This window comes from Candoia aspera, chromosome 10 (assembly GCF_035149785.1).
Source record: "Candoia aspera isolate rCanAsp1 chromosome 10, rCanAsp1.hap2, whole genome shotgun sequence".
Classification (NCBI taxonomy): Eukaryota; Metazoa; Chordata; class Lepidosauria; order Squamata; family Boidae; genus Candoia; species Candoia aspera.
Window position 1 is genome coordinate 21245250 of NC_086162.1, and position 23137 is coordinate 21268386.

Below are 23137 nucleotides of genomic sequence, written 5' to 3' on the forward strand. Positions count from 1 at the left end.
GCCACCTCCTGGTGCTTCACTTCTGATTAAGAACCATTTCCCACATTCTGCAGAGTTTTTCCATTCCAGAGGGCTTACTGATATTCATGGAATAGGAAGGAGACTTGTGGCCATCCAGAGGACCTTGAAATTCATCTCCCAAGAGCCAGAGCAAGTGTAACTAATGGACAGGTAGGAATTAGCAATGCCTGGAAGGCTTGTTGCAGAAGATTGCTGCCCTGATGGGAAACTTGCTTTAAAAGAATAGTTAACATGCTGCTTAATCCAACCCAGAATGACTTCTTTTATTGAAACCAACCCAATTTTTACCAATTAGTTCCTCAGTATTGCAGCGGTCAGCACGGCAGCAGCTAGAATTCCACCGCATGCGAAAATCCCCTGCCATCAACCCATAAAACTGGTTGCACAATCGATCATCTGAATTGCACTTCTTCTCATAAGTTGGGTTTTCTATGTCCTGGGTCCCTGGGGGTGGAAGTCAGATCAATTAAAAAGCAATCTCCTGAAGCAGATACGTCCCTTTGCTATGAAGAAAGGCCTGGTCCTTCTTTTCGTCTGCAGTAGTCCAAAGGATATTCATAGTGACAACATAGTGTGTGTTGAGTATAATGGTGTCTGCTGGGGAGATGGAGTCTTGGAACTTCTCACAACCATGGGCGACCTTTTGTCCATGGCCATAACTCAGTGAGAGGACACACACTTTACATGCAGAAGGTCCCATGTCCTATCTCTGGCCATATCAAGAAATGAATTTCAGATAGCAATATGGGGAAAGATCACAATTTTGGCTTACAAACCTCAGACAGGAATTGGTGCAAACAAATTTCTTAGCACGTGCCCTTATGCTAAATGTAAACCACCATAAGTCCTCAGGAGTATGGTAGGAAAAACAGAATAGAAAACAGATAGAAAAAAGATAAACATTTCTTTTCTGTACTAAATTGTTTTAGAGACAGACTGAAAGACCGTTACAGACCTGTGTCCTCATCCCGGGCGATGGTGATACAGCTGTTGACCATGAGTGAACATTTCTGCTGAGTTGTGCTGCAGTTATAACCTTCTGTGCTGGTGCAGTTGAAGCAGAAGATAGCATCACCTGTAGGGAGATGTAGAAAGAAAGTGATTGAAATCATCTCTGAGGCTGAGATTGACTCTAGAACCTTTTTAGTATGGACTAACTTCCAGCCTGATTAGAGCTTGAACAGTTTGTTTCCAGAAAGTGAACCTTGGTGGATATCAAATCTGAAAACTGCATCTCCCCAACCCCCAAAGCCTTCCTTTTTTAAATCACAAGCAAATGGGAGAAGCTTCACAATTCAACAGCTGTAGAATGTATGCTTGTGACTTATTCATGAAATTGTCTTCACAATTATTTTATAGCATCCAGTACTCCAGCAAAGATCATTCTATAGCTTGTGGACTTGATCTGGGACTTGATGCACTAAATCTGGGCCTTACAAAGAATCATTGTTCCCTGTTGAATTTCCCCTAATTGTTCTACTGTTAAAAGCTCATGAACTTTGCCAGGAAAAAAAAAACAAGTGTCCTTTAAAAATAAGAAAAGGACCCACCCAAATGAGTGATGGTTCAAGGATCAGGTACATTAGTTCAACAAACACACCTATTCCTTGCTTGCTCCAGAGTTCAGTCAACCCAACCCACCCTCTTGCAGAACTGTTAAGCCTTAAGGCTGAGCTAAGGATTAGAAGTATCAAGATGGATAAACATGTCCAAAAACACGAGAGAAGAGAAGGGCAGCTGTGTAGAGTTGCAAAGAATCTCATATTTCACATTGGCTGGACCAGACCTTCTGGGACAGTACTGAGTCACACACGGCATTGTTGTTCAGATGTCTAAGCATGTGCAAACACAAACACCCCTGGAAGCACATTAAACTTCTGCTGTTCCTCACTAGAGACTTCCTCGAGCAACTTGATAGCATCAGCCAGGTCTTACTGTGGTGTTGGCAACAAAACTTTCTATTTTCTTGATTATTTTTCCATCACAGAAAAGGTCAATGGCAGGACTTTCTTTGGTGGTATAGCTACACCAGAAAAGATATTTTGGGGAGGAAACAGAGGCCAGATCCAACAGACTCCTTGCCCTGCTGTGAGCATACTCCACCTACTACTCCCAAAGTGCAAGTCTTTGCACCTCCACTGTATATCAAGATCAGCCCACACAGCTGAGCATCCCAAAAACAGCTGTACCTGAGAAGTTATGATCTCCATATTATCAAGATTCTCCGTGCAGGCAATATGGGGCACATGGATGCACATGGAAGAGATGACCTGAAATGAGGCATTCCATGCCAGGGATTATGGTGGCTCCATCTGGTTCTACCATTGTCCTGTGGGACTGCCCCCTCCCATTGGGTCCCTGAGGTCTTCTCCCTTCCCTCAGTCCTCCCTTGACTGCAAGGACAACCAGGTCCCCATCTCTCATACCCACTTTTCTTCTTCCATTAATGAACTAGGTGGTCAGCCAGATGACTTGCCTACCTAAAGATGCCAGCTAGCCTGTCCTAGACTTTATGCATCTATCAGAAACTGTTCGTAAAAGAACTGCACTGCATGCTCTTGCGTTTCCTCTATGGCAATGTTTCTCAACCTCAGCAACTTTAAGATGTGTGGACTTCAACTCCCAAAACTCCCATGCTGACTGGGGAATTCTGGGAGTTGAAGCCCACATATCTTTAAGTTGCTAAAGTTGAGAAACACTGCTCTATGAATATCTTTTTTCTATTTCTCTTTATGTTGTTGTTGCAAAATTCTTTTTATGACTGGGAAGTCAACTTAAGAAATAGTCATCACACCAGTCCCTATGCTGGGAGGTCCTGCTGTTCCCTGATCATTCTGTACAAGGGGATGACATGCATGTTCATACTTGAGGTCTAGTACTTGGCTCTTGTGCTTCCTCTATGGGTGTCTTCTATTTTATTTTTTATTTTATTTACTATTTTTTAACATCTTGTATACTTTTTCTTATGGCCATGCAATCAACCCAAGAAACAGTTGGCACACCAGCCCCAGAGCTAGATTGGGTTGGGTTGGGCTGCTGCTGATGGCCCCACTATATATGTAAGTACAATCATTTCATATGAAGGGACAGTATGCATGTTTATACTCAAGTTCCAGGTTACGCGGTACATGGCAGCGTAGAACAAAATGGTCTGTCTGCAAGGCTGGATAAAGGCCAATTGATGCCCTAAGCACAGCCCAACAACGGTCCCCCTCGACAGAAGCAAAACTCTCACGCCATGGGATGGAAACAAATGTGGTATCTGATGTTGCCTTCAAACCAAACTTTTAAACTTTAGTCACTCACCTTGCCAAAGGGAAAAAAAATTATAACACAGATCAAAGTCGAACATGGCAGATAAGAACTACAGCAAAAAAATCTGACTAAAGTCAAGTGTGGCAGTGAAAGAGTTAAGGGTGTGATAGCTGGGGGAAGAACTCTGTGGTACCCCCCTTCCCTTGGTGCCCTAAGCACGTGCTTATTTTGCTTAAGGGTTAATCCAGGGCTGTCTGTCTGCCACCTTTAGCCATTTTGTAGCCACTTCAAGACAGGACTGTGTCTTACCAAGGAGAAGAGGAGAAGAGAAAGAGCAATTGGCTACTGCTATCATGGACTCTCTCTTCCTTCCAGATGATGGATTTCCAGTCCTTAAAGCAAGGGATGTCTTCCCCCAAGTGGGACAGAAACCTATTGCTTCAGCTGAGATCCTCACAACCCCGTTAGCAGAAAGAGATTAGCATGACTTCGTGTCTGCAGCTGGTGATATACATCAACCCCTGGGGCAGGAGCGTGGAAAAGTCCATGAAGCAAGAGGGTGACATGTGACAGTCTGATTTCATGCAGATTTATCTGTTTCTTGTTTCACATACCCTGTTCTTCCCCCTCCACAGCACCTGGTCCCCACAATTATAAGATAAGATGATTTCCTAATATAAGCCTTTTTCAAAAGATTTCTAGCACACAATGGCTTCTTAACTCCCTTCCGCATGGCTCGATTCAAAATAATCACCCATCATCCATTAACCATTCTTTATATTCCCTTCCTCCATAAACCTGCATCCAAATGCTGGCAAAGGGAGAAATACAAGCTTTCTCAATTAAAGTTGCCACCTGCTCAAACAAAGCCAGCTTGATTTGTTTCAGTGCACTAAGAGAAATGTGAGCCTGAAGAATTTGCAGGAAGTGGGGAATCACATCCAAAGCCACACACTTAACATCACTCGTTGCCGCCAATCCAGCCGCTTCAGCTTTCGGGGAACGTTTCCAAGAGTTTGCTCACAACTGGAGTAATCAGAAATGGAAAAGGGAAACCCAAGTTCCTCCAGGACATCTGGAAGAGCCAGGGGTGCCGCCCCCCCCCCCCCCCCCGTTAGTCAAAAACCAACCTGTAAAATTCTATCAATCCAAAGGACTTACCTGGATGTAGGAGTGGGATCAGAAGGCAAAGGGCAAGAGAGTACATGGTGCTGAGAGCTAAGTTGCTTTCTGGAACACAAGCAAGCAGCTCTCTTCCCTAGTGAATGATATCCCTGGCCAAAAGCGAGAGGGGCTTGGGTTACTCAAGGAGCAAGAGGCTGGGTTGAGCGACTGTGCGCTTTTGGGATGCCCCGGGCAAACCTGTCTGCGGGCTTTCAAGTTCTCGAATGGTCCCTCCCTTCTTCCATGTATGCCTTGAAGCCACGTCTTTTGCAGAACCTGCTCACCAGCATCCAGCTTGGCCAGAAAAAAAACAGGATGTCTCCTTTCTAAATGCTTTACAGCCGCATAAGGCGCCTCCCCACAAGAGACAGAGGTGTGCTTTGTGGATTGATTGCACTAGCTGCTGAAACTAAACCTCTAGTTGCCTTAGCACGAGAGAGACAGACCCAAAGTGATCCAGTGAGCTTTGTGTGGTCAGGTGAAGAGGAGTGGAACCTCGGTCTTTCCAGTCGTGGTTCGGCATCTTAGCCACCACACCAGAGTAGCTCCATCAGTGAATGCAGACTGCAGTTGCAGAATCATTGTGAAACTAGTAATATTAATGTATTGATACTCTCCTGAATAATGTGCTTTAAGCATGGGGGGGCATATTTCATGGTTTAAATCATTTCTGTTCTTTGAGCATTTTCCCCCCTCTGATATTCATGATTCGTGATATTCATATTCCTGGAGAAATGTAATGGGCATCACTTGGTACTTTAATCAAGATCTACATCTGCAAACCACCCACCCCACCACCCGATTTTATTTCCTGAGGAGAACAGAAACTCAAATCATAAGACAATCTTAACCATTTTCATCCATTTTAACAGACGTCCTCAAACGTTCTCCCCATAGCAAAATAGGGACAAAGCTGAGAAGTCATGACTGGGAACAAGCACTATCCATCATTTTAAAAGAAATATATGTGCTAAACCTTTGTAATGCAGCTCCTCTTATTTTTAAAAATCAAATATTAAGAGAAGCCATTGGGTTCCTTTTCCCATGGCTAATCTTCTGCTTAAGAAAAGGATTGTATTCTATATGAGCCCAGCCTCAAGCTCACATTCCAGGTGGCCTGCAAGATCATCTCGGACAGACAGAGAAGACAGAACAACACATACTTCACAAGCAAAAGATCTTTCAAACAGGCACCTCTTTTTCTAAGCCTCACATTAAAAGGCCCTTTAAAGCAGCTTATAGCAAACCAAGCTTGGCCAAGCCCTCATTAATGCACAGAAAGGAATGACATCCAGGAACTCCAGCAGGATTGTCCCAAGACGTTTAGCTGCCAGTGACAAAGCTGTAAATTGCATCCCTCATTCACTTCAGTTGTATCGTTCCTCCAGGCTAAGCACCCCCCATTAGAATTCTTGGGGCAAGGGTCAATATTCTCTTGAACAATATCTTCACAGGCTCTGCCAGCTGTGATGTACAGGTTCTCAAATGAGAAAGCTGGCCCTGCAGAATGGCCTGACCAATAAATGTTTCCATCAACAAAGCCTGGCTCCTGATTTCAGATGATACACTGCAAGACTTTCACCTCCACCTGCTGCTCAGCGCCAAAGGGAGCCACCCATCCCAGATAATCTAGTGATACAGAGAATCTGGATGGACAAGTCTGTCCAGAAAGATTACTCTGTGCCACCTGGAAAAATTAAGGTCATATCTGTAAGCTGAAGAGCAACATCCAGTCAATCAGCTATGCTTCCTAGACTGTTCTGGGGTGGGGGTTGGGATTGGAAGCAGATGTGCTAGTCGGCGCATTTAATTCTCTCAAGCTGCTGGGGAACAAGTGCATGAAATTCACACATCTTCCGTAGGCTTTTCAATACATCAGGTGGTGCCTTAGCTATAGAATTGCCAACATTGCTTCTTGGTTTATTTCCAAGTCTCTGTCTTTCTTGAAAAATGCAGGGCATGTTCAGAATCAAAAGAGGGCTTGTTGGCAAGAAGGAAGAAGCAGATCCACCATTTGTAGTCTCACATGCAGCACATCTGGAGACAGGCTGGGTGCTTCAGAGTGCCACGGCTTATCAGAAATATCTGGATCGGAGGTGAATTGGATTTACAAAGTTCTAGAGAAGTTGTTTCAAACTTTAAAAGCCCAGATCAGCTGCATAAAATATCACATGCATATAAACACTTCTTTTCATTCTTTTCTTTCAGTTCGTAGAACTTACTAGAAAGGAAGTCACAGGGAAAAGCATTTTCCTAATATTATAAATATTATTGCATGTTCTACTCATCTACATATCAGCTCAGGAGATGATATATATGCTTCCTTATACTAATATACCTTTTCTTCTAGGTTGTAGAGGGATTTTTCTCTTACACGCTCTCATTAAGATAACCATATCTTTGTAAAACTTTGTCCCTCTTGAACACAACAGTGCAGCCCCAAAGTCCTTGGGGCCCACAACGGCACACGCTCATGATCTCTGTAGAGGCAGCATCTTTACGTTCGGCAAACAACTTCTGAAGTTCTTCCATGTTGCGACCCACTTTTGGGCTCTCATAAGGTAGTTCCAAATGACCTGGCTCTTACTACTTGTCAACTGCATATACAGACACACTGATCATGTGCCATCAAGTTGTTGATTCTTAACAACCACATAGATGGATTTTCTCCAGGACAATCTGTCCCCAACCTGGTCCTTCAGATCTTCCAATGATCCACCCATCACCAATGTAATTGAGTCCATCCACTTTGCTACCAGTCTGATATTATCAAAGCAATTCTTCATACAGATTTGGCACATTATCTGTTTGTTTGTTTCTTTGTTTAGATTTGGAAGGCTATCTGGCTTCCAAATGGTTCTGGGGGAGCTTCCATAGTTCAAAGGAGAATTAGACAATGAAAAAGAAAAGAACATGTGCACTTGGACAAAATCACACATTACACTCCAAAAGAAAACCATCAGGGGCTCAACTCACTATAGGTCTGGTTGTAAAGTCATGTTTCCAAAGAGTTATGGAACCCTTGTAGAGTAGGAGCCATGCTGTTCCAGTTGCTACAACAGGTGCTACAACAGAAAAGGCACACTTCCGGGGTCCCACTATGACATTGCTTGATTGAAGGGACACAGAGCGCTCCCCCTCTATCCAATCTTACTGGACAGGCAGAAACCACCGGAGACAGGCAATCCTTCAAACAACTAAGCCCTATGCCATGAAAGGCTTTATAAGTGACAACCAGCACCTTGAATTGCACATGGAAGCAATTCTTTGGCATAATCTCATAGGGAAATGTGTAGAGCTCTGAGCTTTAATATAAATCTATTGTGTGAAACCAATGAGCTAATGCAACAGTAGCAAGAAAGGGAAAAAGTGGGGAAAAAATACTTCTTTGATCTTCTCCTCACAACTACTCTCATTTACCACAAGAGAGCAGTGAAGCTCCACCAAGATTGGCTACCTGCTCCTAATCCATCTCCTGTTTCCAGCATACCTCTATCACTCCCCAACCCCACCGGTAGCCTGAAAGCTGGGGTTGTGTGCTGCCAGATCAACAGCAGGAACTTTGACTAAGTTAATGGAGAACAGGTTAATTTTTTTTCTCTGAACCCATCTAATGGGTTGCAAAAGGATTTGAATGAACCCGGCATAATTGTTCTATAGAATCAAGGAAACAGCCAGTACCTAAATGAAATTAAGATTGTCATTTCATTCCCAGGAGCAGTCCTTTTCCCTTCCCATGCCTGAATCCCTCAAAACAAGAACATGCAATTTCTTTTAGAACGAGAACCACATTCAGCTTCTGAGTGACACGCTAGGAACCACCCTTCCCAAAATAATGGGGATCAAAATTAAATTTGGTATCAATTCGTTTGTATGTGCATGCAGTTAAAATTAAATATAATTCATATGATTGCTCCGTTGGTCATTAGGCATCTCCATTCTCAACCACATCAGCAATGATATAGTTCGGCAGCAGATGGACGTTGCACCAACAACAGAAAAACGCCTACAATGGTATGGCCACGTTCTACGAGCAGCACCCCACACTGTTGCCTGCACCGCCTACCAGGTTAACATTGATGGCAAATGCCCATATTAACGCGGACATGAAATTCATCCAGTTACTGCGTTCGATCATGTGAAATGGCGTTCGTTAATCTGAAAAGCAGACCCTGTACCAGGAGGAGGAGTTGTTGTTGATATTATTACCCCCTGGTCTTGTGTTTATTAATTTTTCCCTTCTGTCACATTAAGGAGTACAGTTGGCCACAACTTTTGGCTGTCTCTTAAGAGCCCCACCCAAGATTTCTGAGGACCACATGAAAGTTCTTGGTATTCAGGTTACTCAACTATGAACACAATATCCTTATGCCAGTTCCAAAATCTGGAGCATGGGGAAGATCCTGGGCAGAGATGGACTCATGGATGCATTTGTCTCCCCCAAAACTACTTACTACAAAATGTCCTAGAGATATTGAGTTCTCCAAAATGCCATTTTACAGAAAGACTCACACCTCAGAACACAACGTATCTGCCAGCTGTGTTTTCTTTAATAAGATGTCTTTTGAAATATCCTTTGTGTCCCCTGCATCCCTCACACTGAAGGTTTCTGAACATCCTTTTGCAGACTGGGAGTTCAAGGACATTGGCAGATTTCTACACCAGAGAAGCACCCAGAAGAAAGGCAGGAATCACAGCCATTAGTCAGCCTCCACAATTTGGAGATCCGTAGCAGAAGATTCTCCCATGGCCCTGTATTAATTGCCCATCCCTGCATATAGTGATCCTTGTTCCTATTTCTCTCAGCAGAATGAAAGTAGCCACTTCTGCTCCATGCAGAGGTAGATCCAACCAGTACTTGTGCAGTGAAATACAAGGAGTGCGATTTGACCACGCTGGTTCCCTGCAGTGGGGTTGGCCAAAACTGCCTCAGCTCAGTGTGTACAAAATGTTTTGGAGCAGTCTTCCCCAAGATGATGACTTTGAAGCCTAGAAGAAACTCCACTGGACAATACTGGATGATGATGCAGAATCATAAAGTCCATGATCTTGAAGTCCACAGGCAGGGCAGGGACAGCCATCTCCTGTTACTCACTGGAAGACCATGCCCTCCAGAGGACTTGCAGCAGCACTTAGAACATTGCCATGGCTCAAAATGATGCTTACCATCCTGAGGGAAATAGGGGAAGTGGTGCTCCCTAGCAACAAGGAGGTCACACCGGTTGGGGACTTTCTGCTTATTCAGAACATCCATCTCCATTTAGGCATGAGAGCTAAATTCAAAGTCTGGCATAACTAATACCTATGGTGCCATACCCTACAGCTGATGCTGTAAGGGCAAAGAAAGCACTTTTTTCATCCCTCTGAAGGCAAGAATGAAGGTTTTGTGGTCACATGGCAGGCATCAGCCTTGAGAAGCTGCAAGGCTATGCAATTCTTTGCAGGGGGAGGCTGATAACATCTCAGGACTGTAACTTCTGCCCAGATGTCACCCTGCCTAGACTCACCTTCCTTGGCTTGTAAACAGAGCCATCTTTCTTGCAAAGGCCACCGAGTCTGTTTCTTTGAAACTTCCAACTTAAAGACCCTGGTGTGAATCACTAAGGGTATGGCCATTAGGTTGGAGCAATTAAAACAACCTTTTGTGCAACACTGGATGCTGTGATGCCAAAGGCAGGCAAGAGGTCCAGTACGTGGCTGCAGTGCATCAGTCCTTGTGACACACGGCTCAGCTCTCCAGCATTTTTCCGTTTCCCTGAAATCTGGGCAGTCCAGACTCTTGTCACAGCAGCCAGAGAAGCAGAAGCAGAAGGACCCATGTGGCACTTCCAGCTGGGGCCATACTTCTGTTACAGAGTGAGCTGGAGCAGCAGCTGATAGAAGAATTCCGGTCCAGACCCAGCAGCTGTGGTTTCTCCCAACAAAGCTTCTCCAAGCTGCAGCCACGCAGCAGTGTCTGGCCTCCCTCTAGAGAAAAACAAATACAGTGGTAACACCAAAGGTCCAAAAGGTGATTGCAAGAGGAAACAACTATCAGTGGAGTGGTTCTGGAGATGAGAACATGGAGAGGAAGAGGAGTGGGGAGCAAAATGGGAAGGGAAGGGACTAGTGGATCGTTAGTGACTTGGCTATCCCCATTGGGGGAGATGGGAGGTGATATAAATTTAAACAAAAATAAATAAAACAAATAAATGAAATTAAAGGATCAATCCACTATTTGCCCATTGGGGTTCTCTGTCTGCCCCAGTAGTGTCTGTCAACAGGGTGATGCTATCCCTGAAGGAGCAGGTCTGCATCTTGGAGGTCCTCCTGGATTCCTGCTAGAACAGCAGATGGAGACCGCAGCCAGGGGTACCTTCACCCAACTTTGGCTAGTGGGTGGTTGCGGCCCTACCTGGGTGTTGTGGGGAGGGCCTTCCTACAGTAACCCACACCCTTCTTACCACCTCTCAACATCAGGGTTTCTCAACCAGCGTTCCGTGGCACCCTCGGGTTCCACGAGAGGTCCCTAGGGGTTCCCTGGGAGATCATGATTTATTTAAAAAATAATTTCAAATTCAGCCAACTTCACATGAAAGAGGTCAGTTTCATTCTTTATTTTTAGTTTAAGAACACGGTTCATGTATATAGGCAGGCCTACCCATGAAACAAATATCGTAATTTTGTAACTTCTGGCCTATCTTTGAACCTGAACATGCAGGGATTCCCCAAGGCCTAAAAAATATTTCAAGCATTCCTCACGGGTCAAAAAAGTTGAGAAAGGCTGCTATAGATTACTGTGACATGCTCTACATAGGGTTGCCTTTAAAGACTACTGAGAAGCTACAGTTAGTTCAAAGTGCAGCAGGCTGTGAGTTACTGGGTATTTGTCAATGGAAACATATTACACCAGTGCTGGGGGTCCTACACTGGTTAACAACAGGCTTCTGGGTGCCATTTAAAGTGCTGGTGCTGACCTATAAAGCTTGACATGGCTTGGCCTGAAGTTATCTGCAGGACCTCGTTCTGCCAGTGGAATTGGCCAGCCAATTTGACCTACCTGAGAGAAGCTGCTCATGGCTCCACCTTAGGAGGTGAGGTGGGCTGAGGCTCAATGGCACTGCTTTTCAGTAGAAGCACCGGTCCTTTGAAAGCAGACATCCAACTAGTCTTACTTAGGTAAACTGCTGAGTCCCTCTTTGGGGGGAAATGGACGGTAGCACAAATTTGAGAAATAAATAAATAAATAAACTAGTTCCTGCTTTGACTGCCCTCCAAAAGCAGCTCAAAACAAGTCTTCTGAAGCACATGTGGACCATGGTATGACCTTGGTCATGGGTTGGGTTTGTTTCTATAATTGTGTTCTTATCTCATTGGTTTGCAGACCTTTAAATTATGTGCTTTTGTTATAAACCATTCCGTGTGCATTTTATTTTTATGAACCACCAGGAGTCTTGGGACTGCTGCAAACTACAAATGGAATTGATCAATAACTAAACAAATAAAACTTGGATTCACAAATGCACGTATCTGCAAAACAGAAATGTGCTCAGTAATTCAATTCCTGAGGCTAAAGACATGCACATCCACAGGGAGGAAAATCTTTTGAAACCTCACATTTGCAATGCAAGTTTTGTGCCTAGGAGTCATCATTCAGATTTTGACACAGTTGAATTTAATAAATACAGAGGCTTTTGGAAAAATGTATTGCTTCAAATGTGAGATATTTTCACTGGAGGTCTTATTTAGGAAGCGTGAAATTCAGTAACATGGTTGTATAGGGAACAGAAGGGATACATGAATACCAAGATCTATTATTATTAGATTCTCCTATTTTTACACTATCCCATTTTTGTAGTTCAGATACAAAAGCAACATTGGCTGCTTTACATTTTCATCTCCCACTTTCTTTTCTGCATTAACAAGATGCACACATACATCTAACATAAATACGAAGGAATCTCTAAAACGACAATCAATAGCCCAACCTTTTCCCAACTGCAACCCTCCAGATGTGTTAGAACTACAATTCCAGATTTCCTAAAACCTTGTCTGGAAATTCTGGGAATTGCATTTCCAAATATCTAGAAGGCTCCAGGTTAGGAAAGGCTGCAATATCCAGTTCCCATCCAGCTCCACTGAATTTGACAGGACTTACAGAACTGTCTCATAAAAATCCTTTAGGAACCTATCTTTTGAGCAGGGCCTGCCTTAACTCCCACACAAATCCTTTTGTATCCCTCTTTTCCCTCGGGGAAGAGAATTGTGGGTGCAGCTCCAATTTCATCCATTACCCACCTATAAATATGCCCAAGCAACTCACCTGTGACATTCACACACATGTTCTGATCCCCAACACACTTGATATGAGTCCAGTTTCCACGGGCACATTCACCTTGGCCTGAATCACAGCAACTGGCACATTCCAAGCCATTCTCGGGCTTCTTCTTGACCCCTGGAGAGCAATAAATAAATAAATAAAGTACAGGCATGATCACAGCTTCAGGAAGTGAATTGAGTCCCCACCAATCAAATCAACACCATTGCGAAGCACTTTCCATCACGCCATACCCTGGTTTCCCCTTGCTTGGATGGTGACATTTTGTGCCAAAGGAAGCCAGGAAGATGCCCCCAGATGACCAACAGGGACCAACATTTGTTTCCTGCAGAGATTTGAAGCCACATCCGGCAATATTTGATGACTCAGAGTAGCCTTCCTCAGTGGAGGAAACCACCCCCCAGAGGTATTGGGGTACAATTTCAGCCTGATGGTTGGTCCAATTCATCTGATGGACACCAGAAATGAAAATATGTTTTCCAGCCCAAAATATATTTTGAGAACTACTGTCCTAGGCCACTCACCAGCCCTCTCAACAGTTTGAAAGAGACTCATGTGATCATTTTCACTGCTCTTTGGTGCTGATCTCAAAACTCTTGAGAACATCACAAGCCAACAATCAATTTGTTCTTCCAGCTGTCCAAAAGGAGGGCCCAAAGAACTAATACCCCATCATACTTTCCATTCATTTTGTATGCATTTGCTTGGTGATTTCCAAGCAATCGCCCCTCCCCCAGCCCGGCAACTGCTGTAAGAGGGAGATGCAAAACGGCCAAGATGCTATCCTCTGATGCATTGGTACGGATGAAACCATAGCTTCTCAGTATGATGCAACAGTAGCTGAACTTCTACAGTCAAGGAGAGGCTGGCCTGAGCCCAGGAGTCAAGAGATGGGATGAGGCAAGTTCCTGGCAACAGGAAGATGCTCCCCTCTTCCCCTCAGAGGCTCTACAAAGCTTCAACATTGTGGTAGAAGGGTTGCCTTCTCACTGATTCTAAATACACCACAGAAATAAAAGTGGCTTAGCTGCCAAATGCAGATGTGAGACCATATAGGTAAGAAGTGAATCCTGTAACGATACAAAGATCCCATACAGAAGAGTCTGAGCTACCTGCAAAACCATACAGGGGGAAAAGAAACTTACTTATTCTTCAGCTCCACCCACCATGCTGTAACCATGCCCATTTATCCCCATTGGCCAAGCCCCTTCTTTAAAGGAAGAGTCAGATTCACCAAATGTCGATCGTTTTTGGTAGATCAGCATTTGAGAGAATGCATCCAGCACCACTCTTGTTCCTGCTGAGGAGATGTGACGTCCTGCCCTCCACAGAGCACACCTTAAAGGGGTGCCAGTACTACCTCACAAAGGTAGGCTTGGCAGGATGGATACATCAGGCCATACTCTTCCACTTCAGCTCCTATCTCACGGTACTCTCCCTGATGGATTACAAGACAGCTACCTTGCTCTGAGAAGTGGCTGCAGATGCTCTTAAGTCCAGGCTGCCCATCATTACAGAGAGGAGTAGAACAGCAGCTGATCTCCAGCTTCCCTGAGAGTTCTGGGAGCAGGTACTGCCGGCGGCACAAAGTCTCCAGGGCGCACGTCCGGTACGTCATTTTCCAGGCACCATTGATCACTAGGAATCAAGGAAAGTGATGGAACATAATGCATCAGACTGTAGGCAGGGGATCTCCTACCTACACTGACTAATTTGGGGATGTTCCTGAGTGACAACTCTCAGAAGTGATCAACTAGCCTGAACAGTGATTAGCAAAGCTGGGATTTATTGTTCAGTAAGATCTGGAATCCCACATGTTCCCCATTCATAGCTTCATGTCAAGGTGGAGACTTCAGGTTTTGGCAACCCTGTAGGCCAGCCTTCCCCAATTTGAGTAGCCTCCAGATATGTGGACTTCAACTTCCAGAATTCGCCAGTTAGCCTAGTCATTGCTGAAGATTCTAAGAGCTGAAGTCCACGTTGATGGGGCTCAGTTCATCCTAGCAGAGGGCTGCTTTGCACTCCTGTCTTGGCCATGAGGCATCTTTTCTTTTTTCTTTTTTACCATTATCTTCCCTAGTTTCCTCTTCTGCCTTTTCTCCTGCCTTTGTTTCTTCCGCTTCTTCTGAATTGCTCCTTCCTCCAGCTCTGCAGCTCTGTCTTTCTCAACCAATTGTCTCTCCATTTCCTAAAGCCCACCATTTTCTGTCCTTTCACAAATGCTTTCCATTCAGACTAGTTGAGCTAGCGACAGAGACCCATTGTCTGCCATGTTCTTCTTCTGACAATGTAGCTGCTCAGCCAATCACCAGAATACTTTGCACTGAAGATGTTGCCTAGTCTGGCAATGAAACATCTGCAAGAAAACAACAAGGCTCAGAGAGCACCAAGCACTCCACAGTCACCAGAATTTCTAGGCCCTTGTTTCTTCCAGAGTCTCCAGAATTGTCTTTCTGCCTTGCTGTATTGAAGAAGCTCAGCCAATGAGGGTCACAAACTCTCCTACTCTGTGACATCAGGGAAGCTCAGCCAATCACTGCAGGAAGCATCATCACCAGCTTCAGGCTGCCTCAGCATGTTATCATTTCAACCACGTATCCTCTAAACTTTTCATTCCAATCCATCTCAACAAATTCTCCTTTATTTTTGAACCACACCCTGATGTTCAGCTTATCTGACTCAGCTAGCAGCAGGACCTACTCCACTAAATATAACCATAGGAAGTGTTTATCCTACTCTTTGCCATTGTATGAGAACTTTGTAGAAAGCCTAAACACAAAATGCTGTGGTTACCTGTGCCCCTAGAGTATTGCACCAACAGTGACAGGGAACAAAATTTGATCCCTGTAGAAAGCATCAATCAGATCAAGCATAAGCCTCGGTTTCCCAACCTGGATTCTTCCTGTTGTATTGGGTTATAAGTTCCAGAACCGACAGCCTGGAAATTGGAATCTAACAAATTTGAAGGCCGCTGTGCTGTCTGGCTTATTCATGTCTAGCTAGCAGAAAATCTTACTTGCTAATCTGTGTTCAACTTTCAAATAGATGGGTAGAAAGATCATAGATATATTGCATGCATTTGCACTCAGCAATTCTTCACTCCCTTAGCATCATCCCCTAACATATTCAAGAAAAGTTTCAGTTTACCATTAAAATCCATGCATTGGTTCATGTCTCCCAAACACTTGACCCGAGTGGCATTCCCTTGAGCACAGTCCCCCGTGCCACGATCAAAGCAGCTGTAGCATTCCATGCCATTGGCCACTTGAGGAGTGCTGGCTGGAGCTGGGAAGGAAGAGGAAGAGAAGGCTATTGCTGATCATGGTTCTTTAAAAATATAATTCTTTCGTTATTTATAGAACATGCCTACCCCAAATTCTGGGGAGTTTACAAGCATAAAAATCAAACATGGTACCACAAAATCCAAAAAAGCAACATGCCTAGAAATACCCACAAATTCCAACCCATAACATCATATCGCAATTAAAAATTTGGCCAACCATCACCACTAAGCTTCAAAATCCCACCACAAACATCATCTTTACTGGCTTGCAAAAGATCAGAGGTGAGGGAGCCAGGAATGTTTCTGGAAAGGTGTTCCTAAGTATCGTGGCCACCACAGAGAAGGTCTGCCTTCAAGTCTATGTCTCCTTCGCCTCTTGAAGGGTCAGGACTTTAAGCATCTCCTCCCTAGATGACCACATAAGATGGATAGAATCCATCTGCAGGAAGTTGTCCCTAAGGTATCCCAGAGCCTCACCATGCAGAGCTTTACAAGTTAAAACCAGCACTTTAATTTGGGTTTGGAAGCCTTTTGCCAACCAATGAGGTGACCAAAATCACTTTGGGCTTCAGAAAAACTCTTTGGCATCAACGCATTTCCACCAGGCTGAATCAAACTCTAGTCACTCTCTTTCTTGCTTCAGAGAGATGGGAATGGGTCTGTTTTTCAAAACAAATTGGGAGGACACAGAAACCTCCCCCTCCTCCCCCCATTTTTCCCCATAACAACACATTGAGGTTGGTTGGGCTGAGAGAGACTGATTAGCCCAAAGTTATTTACTGAGCTTCCATGGCTGAGAATGGACTAAAACCTAGGTCACCCCAGGTCCTAGTCCAGCAGCTTAATCATTACACCACATTGACTCTTATTATCTTTGTCTCATTCACCCAACAGGTTGGTGTTCTGTCCTCCATACTTACCACCTGTGAACCGGATGTTGCAGAGATCAGAGTCACAGTAATATGTGTTGTGTACTTCATGATCGTCTTCGGAGTAGATGTTAGCTGTGCGGTTGGATACACCTTCCCCTGAACAGCCTTTCATCACATACTCAGCGATTTCCAGATCTGGGATTTAGAAATACATGGGCTTGAGAAGGCCTAGAAAATCAGTTGGATTTATATTGTAGCCATTTCATTATGGCTTAGAATTAGTCGATCAAGATCTAATTCTTGATCAAACCATAACCCTAAAAATCTAGGCCGAGCATGATGGTTGAGGGCAGCCAGAGAGCAGATGGCTAGCTAAAGGCAGCCATGCAGAATTTCTGCAGATCTGATGCCACTAACTGATTTTTCTGCCTTATGGCAAATACATTTACTTTTGTCTAAATCTTTATTATTTATTAATAAAGCACAACAATGACTATGTTCACACAACTTGTTTATCCAAATCAGGTAAAGATCAAGGTTTTATGTGGCTTAAGGCACATACAAATTCAGCCCATCTTTTCTTTTATCCTTGAGTGGGATCATTTTCAGTTCTGGCTCATCTTCCTCTAATATGCATATGAAATAAATTAGGAAAGTTGTTTCTGAGCATGTGCAGATGGGATTCCAGCCTCATGGTTAAATAGTCATAATCATTGTATAGATTGGGGGGGGGGGGTTCAATTAAAAAACTCCCAGGTCAGGTTGAACTTTGTCCTTTTGAATCAAAGTAATAAGTACCATCCAACTCACCTGGAAGCAAAAAGACTCCTGCATAGTTGTTTGAATCTGGAAAAGAATTGGAGCCAGAAGATCAGTAAAGGACACAGGAATTTGTCACAGACAGAATTCATATGTTGTAAATTGTCACTGTTGACAAGAAAGGCTGCCTATCTCTCATCTCAGGCAGCAGAGCTCTTCGGGAGAAACGGGCCAGAGCATTGCCAGTTTCCGGGGGTTGACCCAAAGAAGGAGCATACAACTCCCATCAGGCTGAGGAGACTCTGCACCAGAGATGTAAGTACCCAGAAGAAGCCAGGATGAGGACTTCAGATTTGGGCACTAGAGGGAACTAAAGATCACAATTACAGGAGAAGAACACATAAACTCGACTTACAACTACAGAACGAAGCAAAATATTCTAACATTGGATCTACTGAAGGATATTTTTGAAAAATGGACTCAGAAGTTCATATTAATAGTGTCAACAGAGACATCTGCCTATTGAGGGACTGTGTCTAAAAGATGTTATGGAAGAGGCCCAAGTAAATAAGTAACCTGAGTAAGTACATAGAATTGGGGAAGTCTCCTTACAGAAAAGTTTGATGGTAGACGAGAAGCAGGAACGATCCCTCGGTGTGCACAATTGCTCTGATTGGACACATTCATGGAACATCCCCACACACTGGTAGCACCGCAGGCCACTGACTACAGAGAAAGAAAGCCATTGGCAAAATGGCAACAACACTGGGAAAGGGTCAGGTTTTCTGGCCACTGCCTAAAACACAAAGTGATTCTTCAAGCACAATTCTCACAGAGTTCTCCTTAGCAAGGTTTACTGAGATGAATAGGATAGTGTTAATAGAATTCCAGCAACTGAACTGTTTTCCATTTAGAACCAATATATCCTGGTTTCTGATATATACTCTGGCTTCTCTTCAGATTGTATATATCCTGTGTGCACTAGGAGAGGAACTTATTTATTTTCCACCCAATAGCCTTTCTACAATCAGCAAGGAGGCAGATCTCTTCACCAATAACCAGAGAAGTGTGTAGTTTACAACTGCCATCTTTTTCAGCGTCGGAATCAACTCTTATAATTGACCTAGGAAGCAGGTAGAAGGATTAATATCCCAAACCGTGTATGGTGTTCCTTGGATGAGCAATAAGGAATTGCGGGAAAGGGGGAAAGAGCAGCCGGAGGAGAGAACTGTGTGCCAGCTGCCTTACTTTGTGTCCCCTGAAGAAGCTTGATGTTCTTGAGTTGGGTTGGAATCACTGTGTCAGATCCCCCCGATCAAAGGTTTCACAGAAACCCTTATCAGAGCATCTCCCATCATTTCCTTCTCCCATGTTGCCAGATGGGAGGGGGTGTGAAGTTGGAGTGTGAAGTGGTTTATTATGGCTGTGGAGCACATCAAGGACGCAGGGTTGAGATATGGTAGGAATACCATCTGGATGGGAGGGGGGGTGACAGGGTTTCATGGGAAACGGGACTAACTAAGGGAATGTAGTTTTTAAGTCAGGTTTGAGCAGGAAATCTTTATTCGCAGCTTGCCTTCTGTACTGTTCATTACGCTTCATTAAAACAGTTAAAGGAATCCCAGCCTCCTGACTGTGATTGTGTGAATGCTCAAATGATCAGGGGCTGACACACTGTCTTGTCACCACTGTTGAAATAAGATTAGTCTGGCTGCTGTACTGGAATTGGGGCTAAAGCTCACCTGGTCCTTCACCACATGTACTGGATTCACACACAAATCAGACCACAGCTTGCCTGACAGTGTTCACCTGGATGGCTTTGGTCTTTCCAGGCCTACCCAGACCTTGACCTATGAGGGTTGAGCTAAGAATGAGGGAATTTTCATCTACAGTCCCCTCATCCTTAGCTCAACCCTTCAGCATCTTCACTGAGCTAATGTTGCTACTTTTTTTTGCATCTGAGTGGTGCAGGAGGGGTTTTGGAGTTACCCAGCCACATATTGCTTTCAGACAACAAATTGTACAACTCGATCTCTGCCTTCTTCTTAGTGGTAGGACAGACTTATCTTTCTTCCAGTTCAAACATTAGCAATTATTTTAAAATTGACAGTTAAGCATACACATTAGGTTTTGCAAAACATGCAGCTTGGTGTTACCGGGGTGGGGAATGCATTTTCTTGTGTGGACACCACATTCAGTAGTATAAACATTCACATAAATAGCTGTATTCATTGCTGAATTTTTAAATGTAGCCCGACCACTTATTCTATATTATAAGGATGTTCATTATTTAGAAATAACATGATTTACCTCTTTTCAGGTTAACATGGAATGTAGCTTGTATCTGTTCCTTTTTTCAGTTTGAATTTTATGTACAAAGGCCATTTCAATTTAACCTGTCACCTATATTAAGTAATTGAGATTTTCCTGTTACCTGTTTTCATGTTGCATTTTAAAATTAATATTGTTTTTTGTGACATTCCAACTAAATTAGGTGTGAGAAACACCCCTGAAATCAATCAACCAGTCACCTTGGTTAGTTTATATCTCATTCATTTCAATGGGATATAATTAGGGCTAGCTGGCTATGTTAACACAACAGGCTTAAGCTGATTACTAAATTAATTCATTTTTCTGGAGTTGCACAATGCAGAGATTGAACTACACATACTTACCAACTGGTAAGTAGTTGGTTCATACAATATCCTAAACTACCCCCCCGAAAAAAAGTTTAAACATAACTAAGCATAACATGTTATATGCATGCCACCCTGGAATTTTGATTAACCAATGTTGAAGGGATCACAGCCCTTTAATCCGAATGGTACTCACAAATTCTAGGAAAAAAATATTGCTTAGAAGGCATGGTATAAATATACCAAATAAATATAATATTTCCTGACTATTGACCTTCCTAGCTAGGTCTAAAAAGAGCCGAGTCCTCAAACCTTGAGGGTCATAGGTTTCTCACCTTCGTCCTACTGAGTTTAATGGAGGTTGTTTATCTAATTGGTTCTGCTAAAGTATTTACATTGCATTGACCCACAAAGAGGAAATGTGGGGCTCAAAACCAGTTGTGCAAAAAGAGAAAGCTAACGTTTTCCCCCTCACCCTTTTCCTTCCAGTCTAAATCTTGAAGGGCATCAAAAGAAATTTATTTATTTTATTTATTTATCAGATTTTTATCACCGCCCATCTCCCCCCGCAAAGGAGGGACTCTGGGTGGTTCTTTTCTGAACTGTACACAGTTCATCCCACAGAAAAGACCACTCATTTATTTATTTGTTTTTCAAATGTCTGTCGCCGCCCATCTCTCCCAAAAAAGGGGATTCTGGGCAGTTTATCATCCTGACAGATTCGTTCTTACCTGCATCCAATAGACAGGAGACAAACATCACAGCCAGCAGCAGCACCTTGACCAGTTGCCAGTATTCCTCCCACACTGCCATCTTTCTCATGGGTTGGGCAAGCAGTCCCTTCACCTTGTAGTAAGAGCTGGTGGAACTCAGGCTAGATTTGACTTACAAACTTGGTCAGTGGCCAAGAGCCAAATGAGGCAGCCTAGCAACCAACAAGAAGACACACTGTGTTTGTCTGAAAAGAGGGTGAAAAAGGTTATCTGTTCTTGAGAAATTCGCCACCAATTGCTGGTGTTTAATTGGCCAACAGTAGCAAGATTAACCAATTGACTGCATCCTTGGCTGTCACATGCAATTTTGTTGGTGGTGATGATTTACAGTTTGTTTTGGGTTTTGCAAAGCATATTTTGGATTCTGGAGATATGCCCCCACAGTTTTCCTTCAACCTCTGGAATGACCATCAACCATCTATAAAGAAGAAGAGGATTTTCAATGGTCAAGAGAATGCCACATCAAACCAGCAGCATTTCCATGTATCCTAGTATCTTCCAGATATTTTTGTTCCATTTCTAAAATGGAAGGCAAGATGCAAAAACGCATGCAGAGGACCCTTAGAAGTTGCATTCAAGTGACAATATTCTCTCTGCAGCTCTGAAAAGCATCTGTGTATGGAACATCGCCCCTCTGCCCCCACTGAGCTACAGCTATTTATTTATTTTATGTACTTCTTTACTTTTAAGAAAAATGCAGGCCGCCCTTCAGAACCAAGCATTCTTAAGAGGCTTTGTTATGTATTAGAATCACAGATAAAACTTTTGAATAGTAATTAGTGAATTAAACACGGTAATTAAAATGTACAAAGAATAAATCAAAATAAGCCAAAGACAGTTATTGAATCTGTGACACCCAACTTTGCAATGGAAGGAAGACCTGCCAGTTACACTATTACTTCGTATCAGAGATTTAAAAATAAAGATGCCACCAAGTTCAACTCTTGGAGACCACATCCATGCAGTTTCCTTTACAATGTTTTGGAAGAACCGTGTCTCTGCCTTCTTCCGGGACATCTTTCAACTTCTCCTTCTAACCAACAGCTGCAATTGCCAGGTATGCCTCCACCCATGTATTAACCAGGACAAGGAGTTCCTTAGTTTGGCTAGATACCACCTGCTGAGAAATGTGGAAGGTCTCAGCACCAAGCTTCCTATCTCAGCTATGGCAACTTATGTGATGCCTTCTCCTTCTGTGCCATCATCATTCCCAATCAGGGGACTTCTAAATCATCCCTGAGACAACATGACCATTGGAGTAAGGGGAGTTATCATCCAGGCATTCTGCAGTGCAGTAGGTTGGGAAAAGCTAATCTAGAGAAAGAATCCTGTGGAATCCAAATCATGTCTGAGGGTGGAAGGAGGTAAACACTAAAGAATCAATAGTTTAATAACTATTTAGGAATACATTTTAAACAAGGGCATTCCTAAAGACAGATTTCCCTGATTCATGCTTCCCAAATTAATGTTCAGAGTTATCCTCTCTGCACCCTCCCAAATTCTGAGTGACAGCTTTCAGCTTCAAAATGGACCAGAATCATGCTGACATGATAGTTGTGCCATAAAACGTATATAAAAACACAGAGTTTATATTAAATTGCATACAAAACCCCATGCAAAGTTTTCTGTGGATTTTTAAAAACACAGCCCCTTCAAAAGCATATGAAACAGGATGGAACCGGCTTAAAAATGAACCCGATGGGGACTGAAATACATACCTGACTTGGACCACGTGAAACAGACAAGGATTGCCTCTCAACGGGGCCTCGCCGCATTTCATACTTTCAACCCACAGCCCAACTCAAGCATCTGGTTGTGTCTCCAGCTGCAAATCCAGTTTCCATTTCAGGGAGCAAAAACACTTAGCCCTGTTGTTGTGCCATTATAAAAAAAAATTAAGAGGCTTGGCAATCCTGGCCAAGTCATCAGCATGATATATTCTCCAACATACTCCCTGACCCTCCTTACACCTGGACAAATTGGGCAAAGCTATGCAGGGGAAGAAAAAAATGCTAGTTATTGAAAGGCCTCATGAGCAGCGAAGCAAAATATGACCT

At 43.5% G+C, this 23137-nt stretch overlaps 1 protein-coding gene across 1 annotated transcript; it reads right to left on the reverse strand.

Annotated features, from left to right (window-relative positions):
* Nucleotides 1-10095: 10095 nt before the first annotated feature.
* LOC134503528 (urokinase plasminogen activator surface receptor-like) lies at nt 10096-21120 on the reverse strand. The gene is made up of 8 exons (XM_063312329.1): nt 21039-21120; nt 18284-18397; nt 17723-17758; nt 16961-17107; nt 15905-16042; nt 14219-14395; nt 12743-12874; nt 10096-10407 (listed from the first exon to the last, which is right to left on the reverse strand). The coding sequence occupies exons 1-8, from the start codon at nt 21118-21120 to the stop codon at nt 10223-10225; spliced, it is 1011 nt and encodes a 336-aa protein (XP_063168399.1). The 3' UTR covers nt 10096-10222.
* Between the last annotated feature and the right edge of the window lie 2017 nt (nt 21121-23137).

Coding starts and splice junctions, on each gene's coding strand:
- LOC134503528 (XM_063312329.1), bottom strand. CDS start 21,120: ATGGCAGTGTGGGAGGAATACTGGCAACTGGTCAAGGTGCTGCTGCTG. Junction 12,875..14,218: donor CAGCCACTTCTCAGAGCAAG/GTAGCTGTCTTG, acceptor ATTGCTCTCCAG/GGGTCAAGAAGAAGCCCGAG. Junction 10,408..12,742: donor CATGTGTGTGAATGTCACAG/GTGAGTTGCTTG, acceptor GTTTTTCTCTAG/AGGGAGGCCAGACACTGCTG.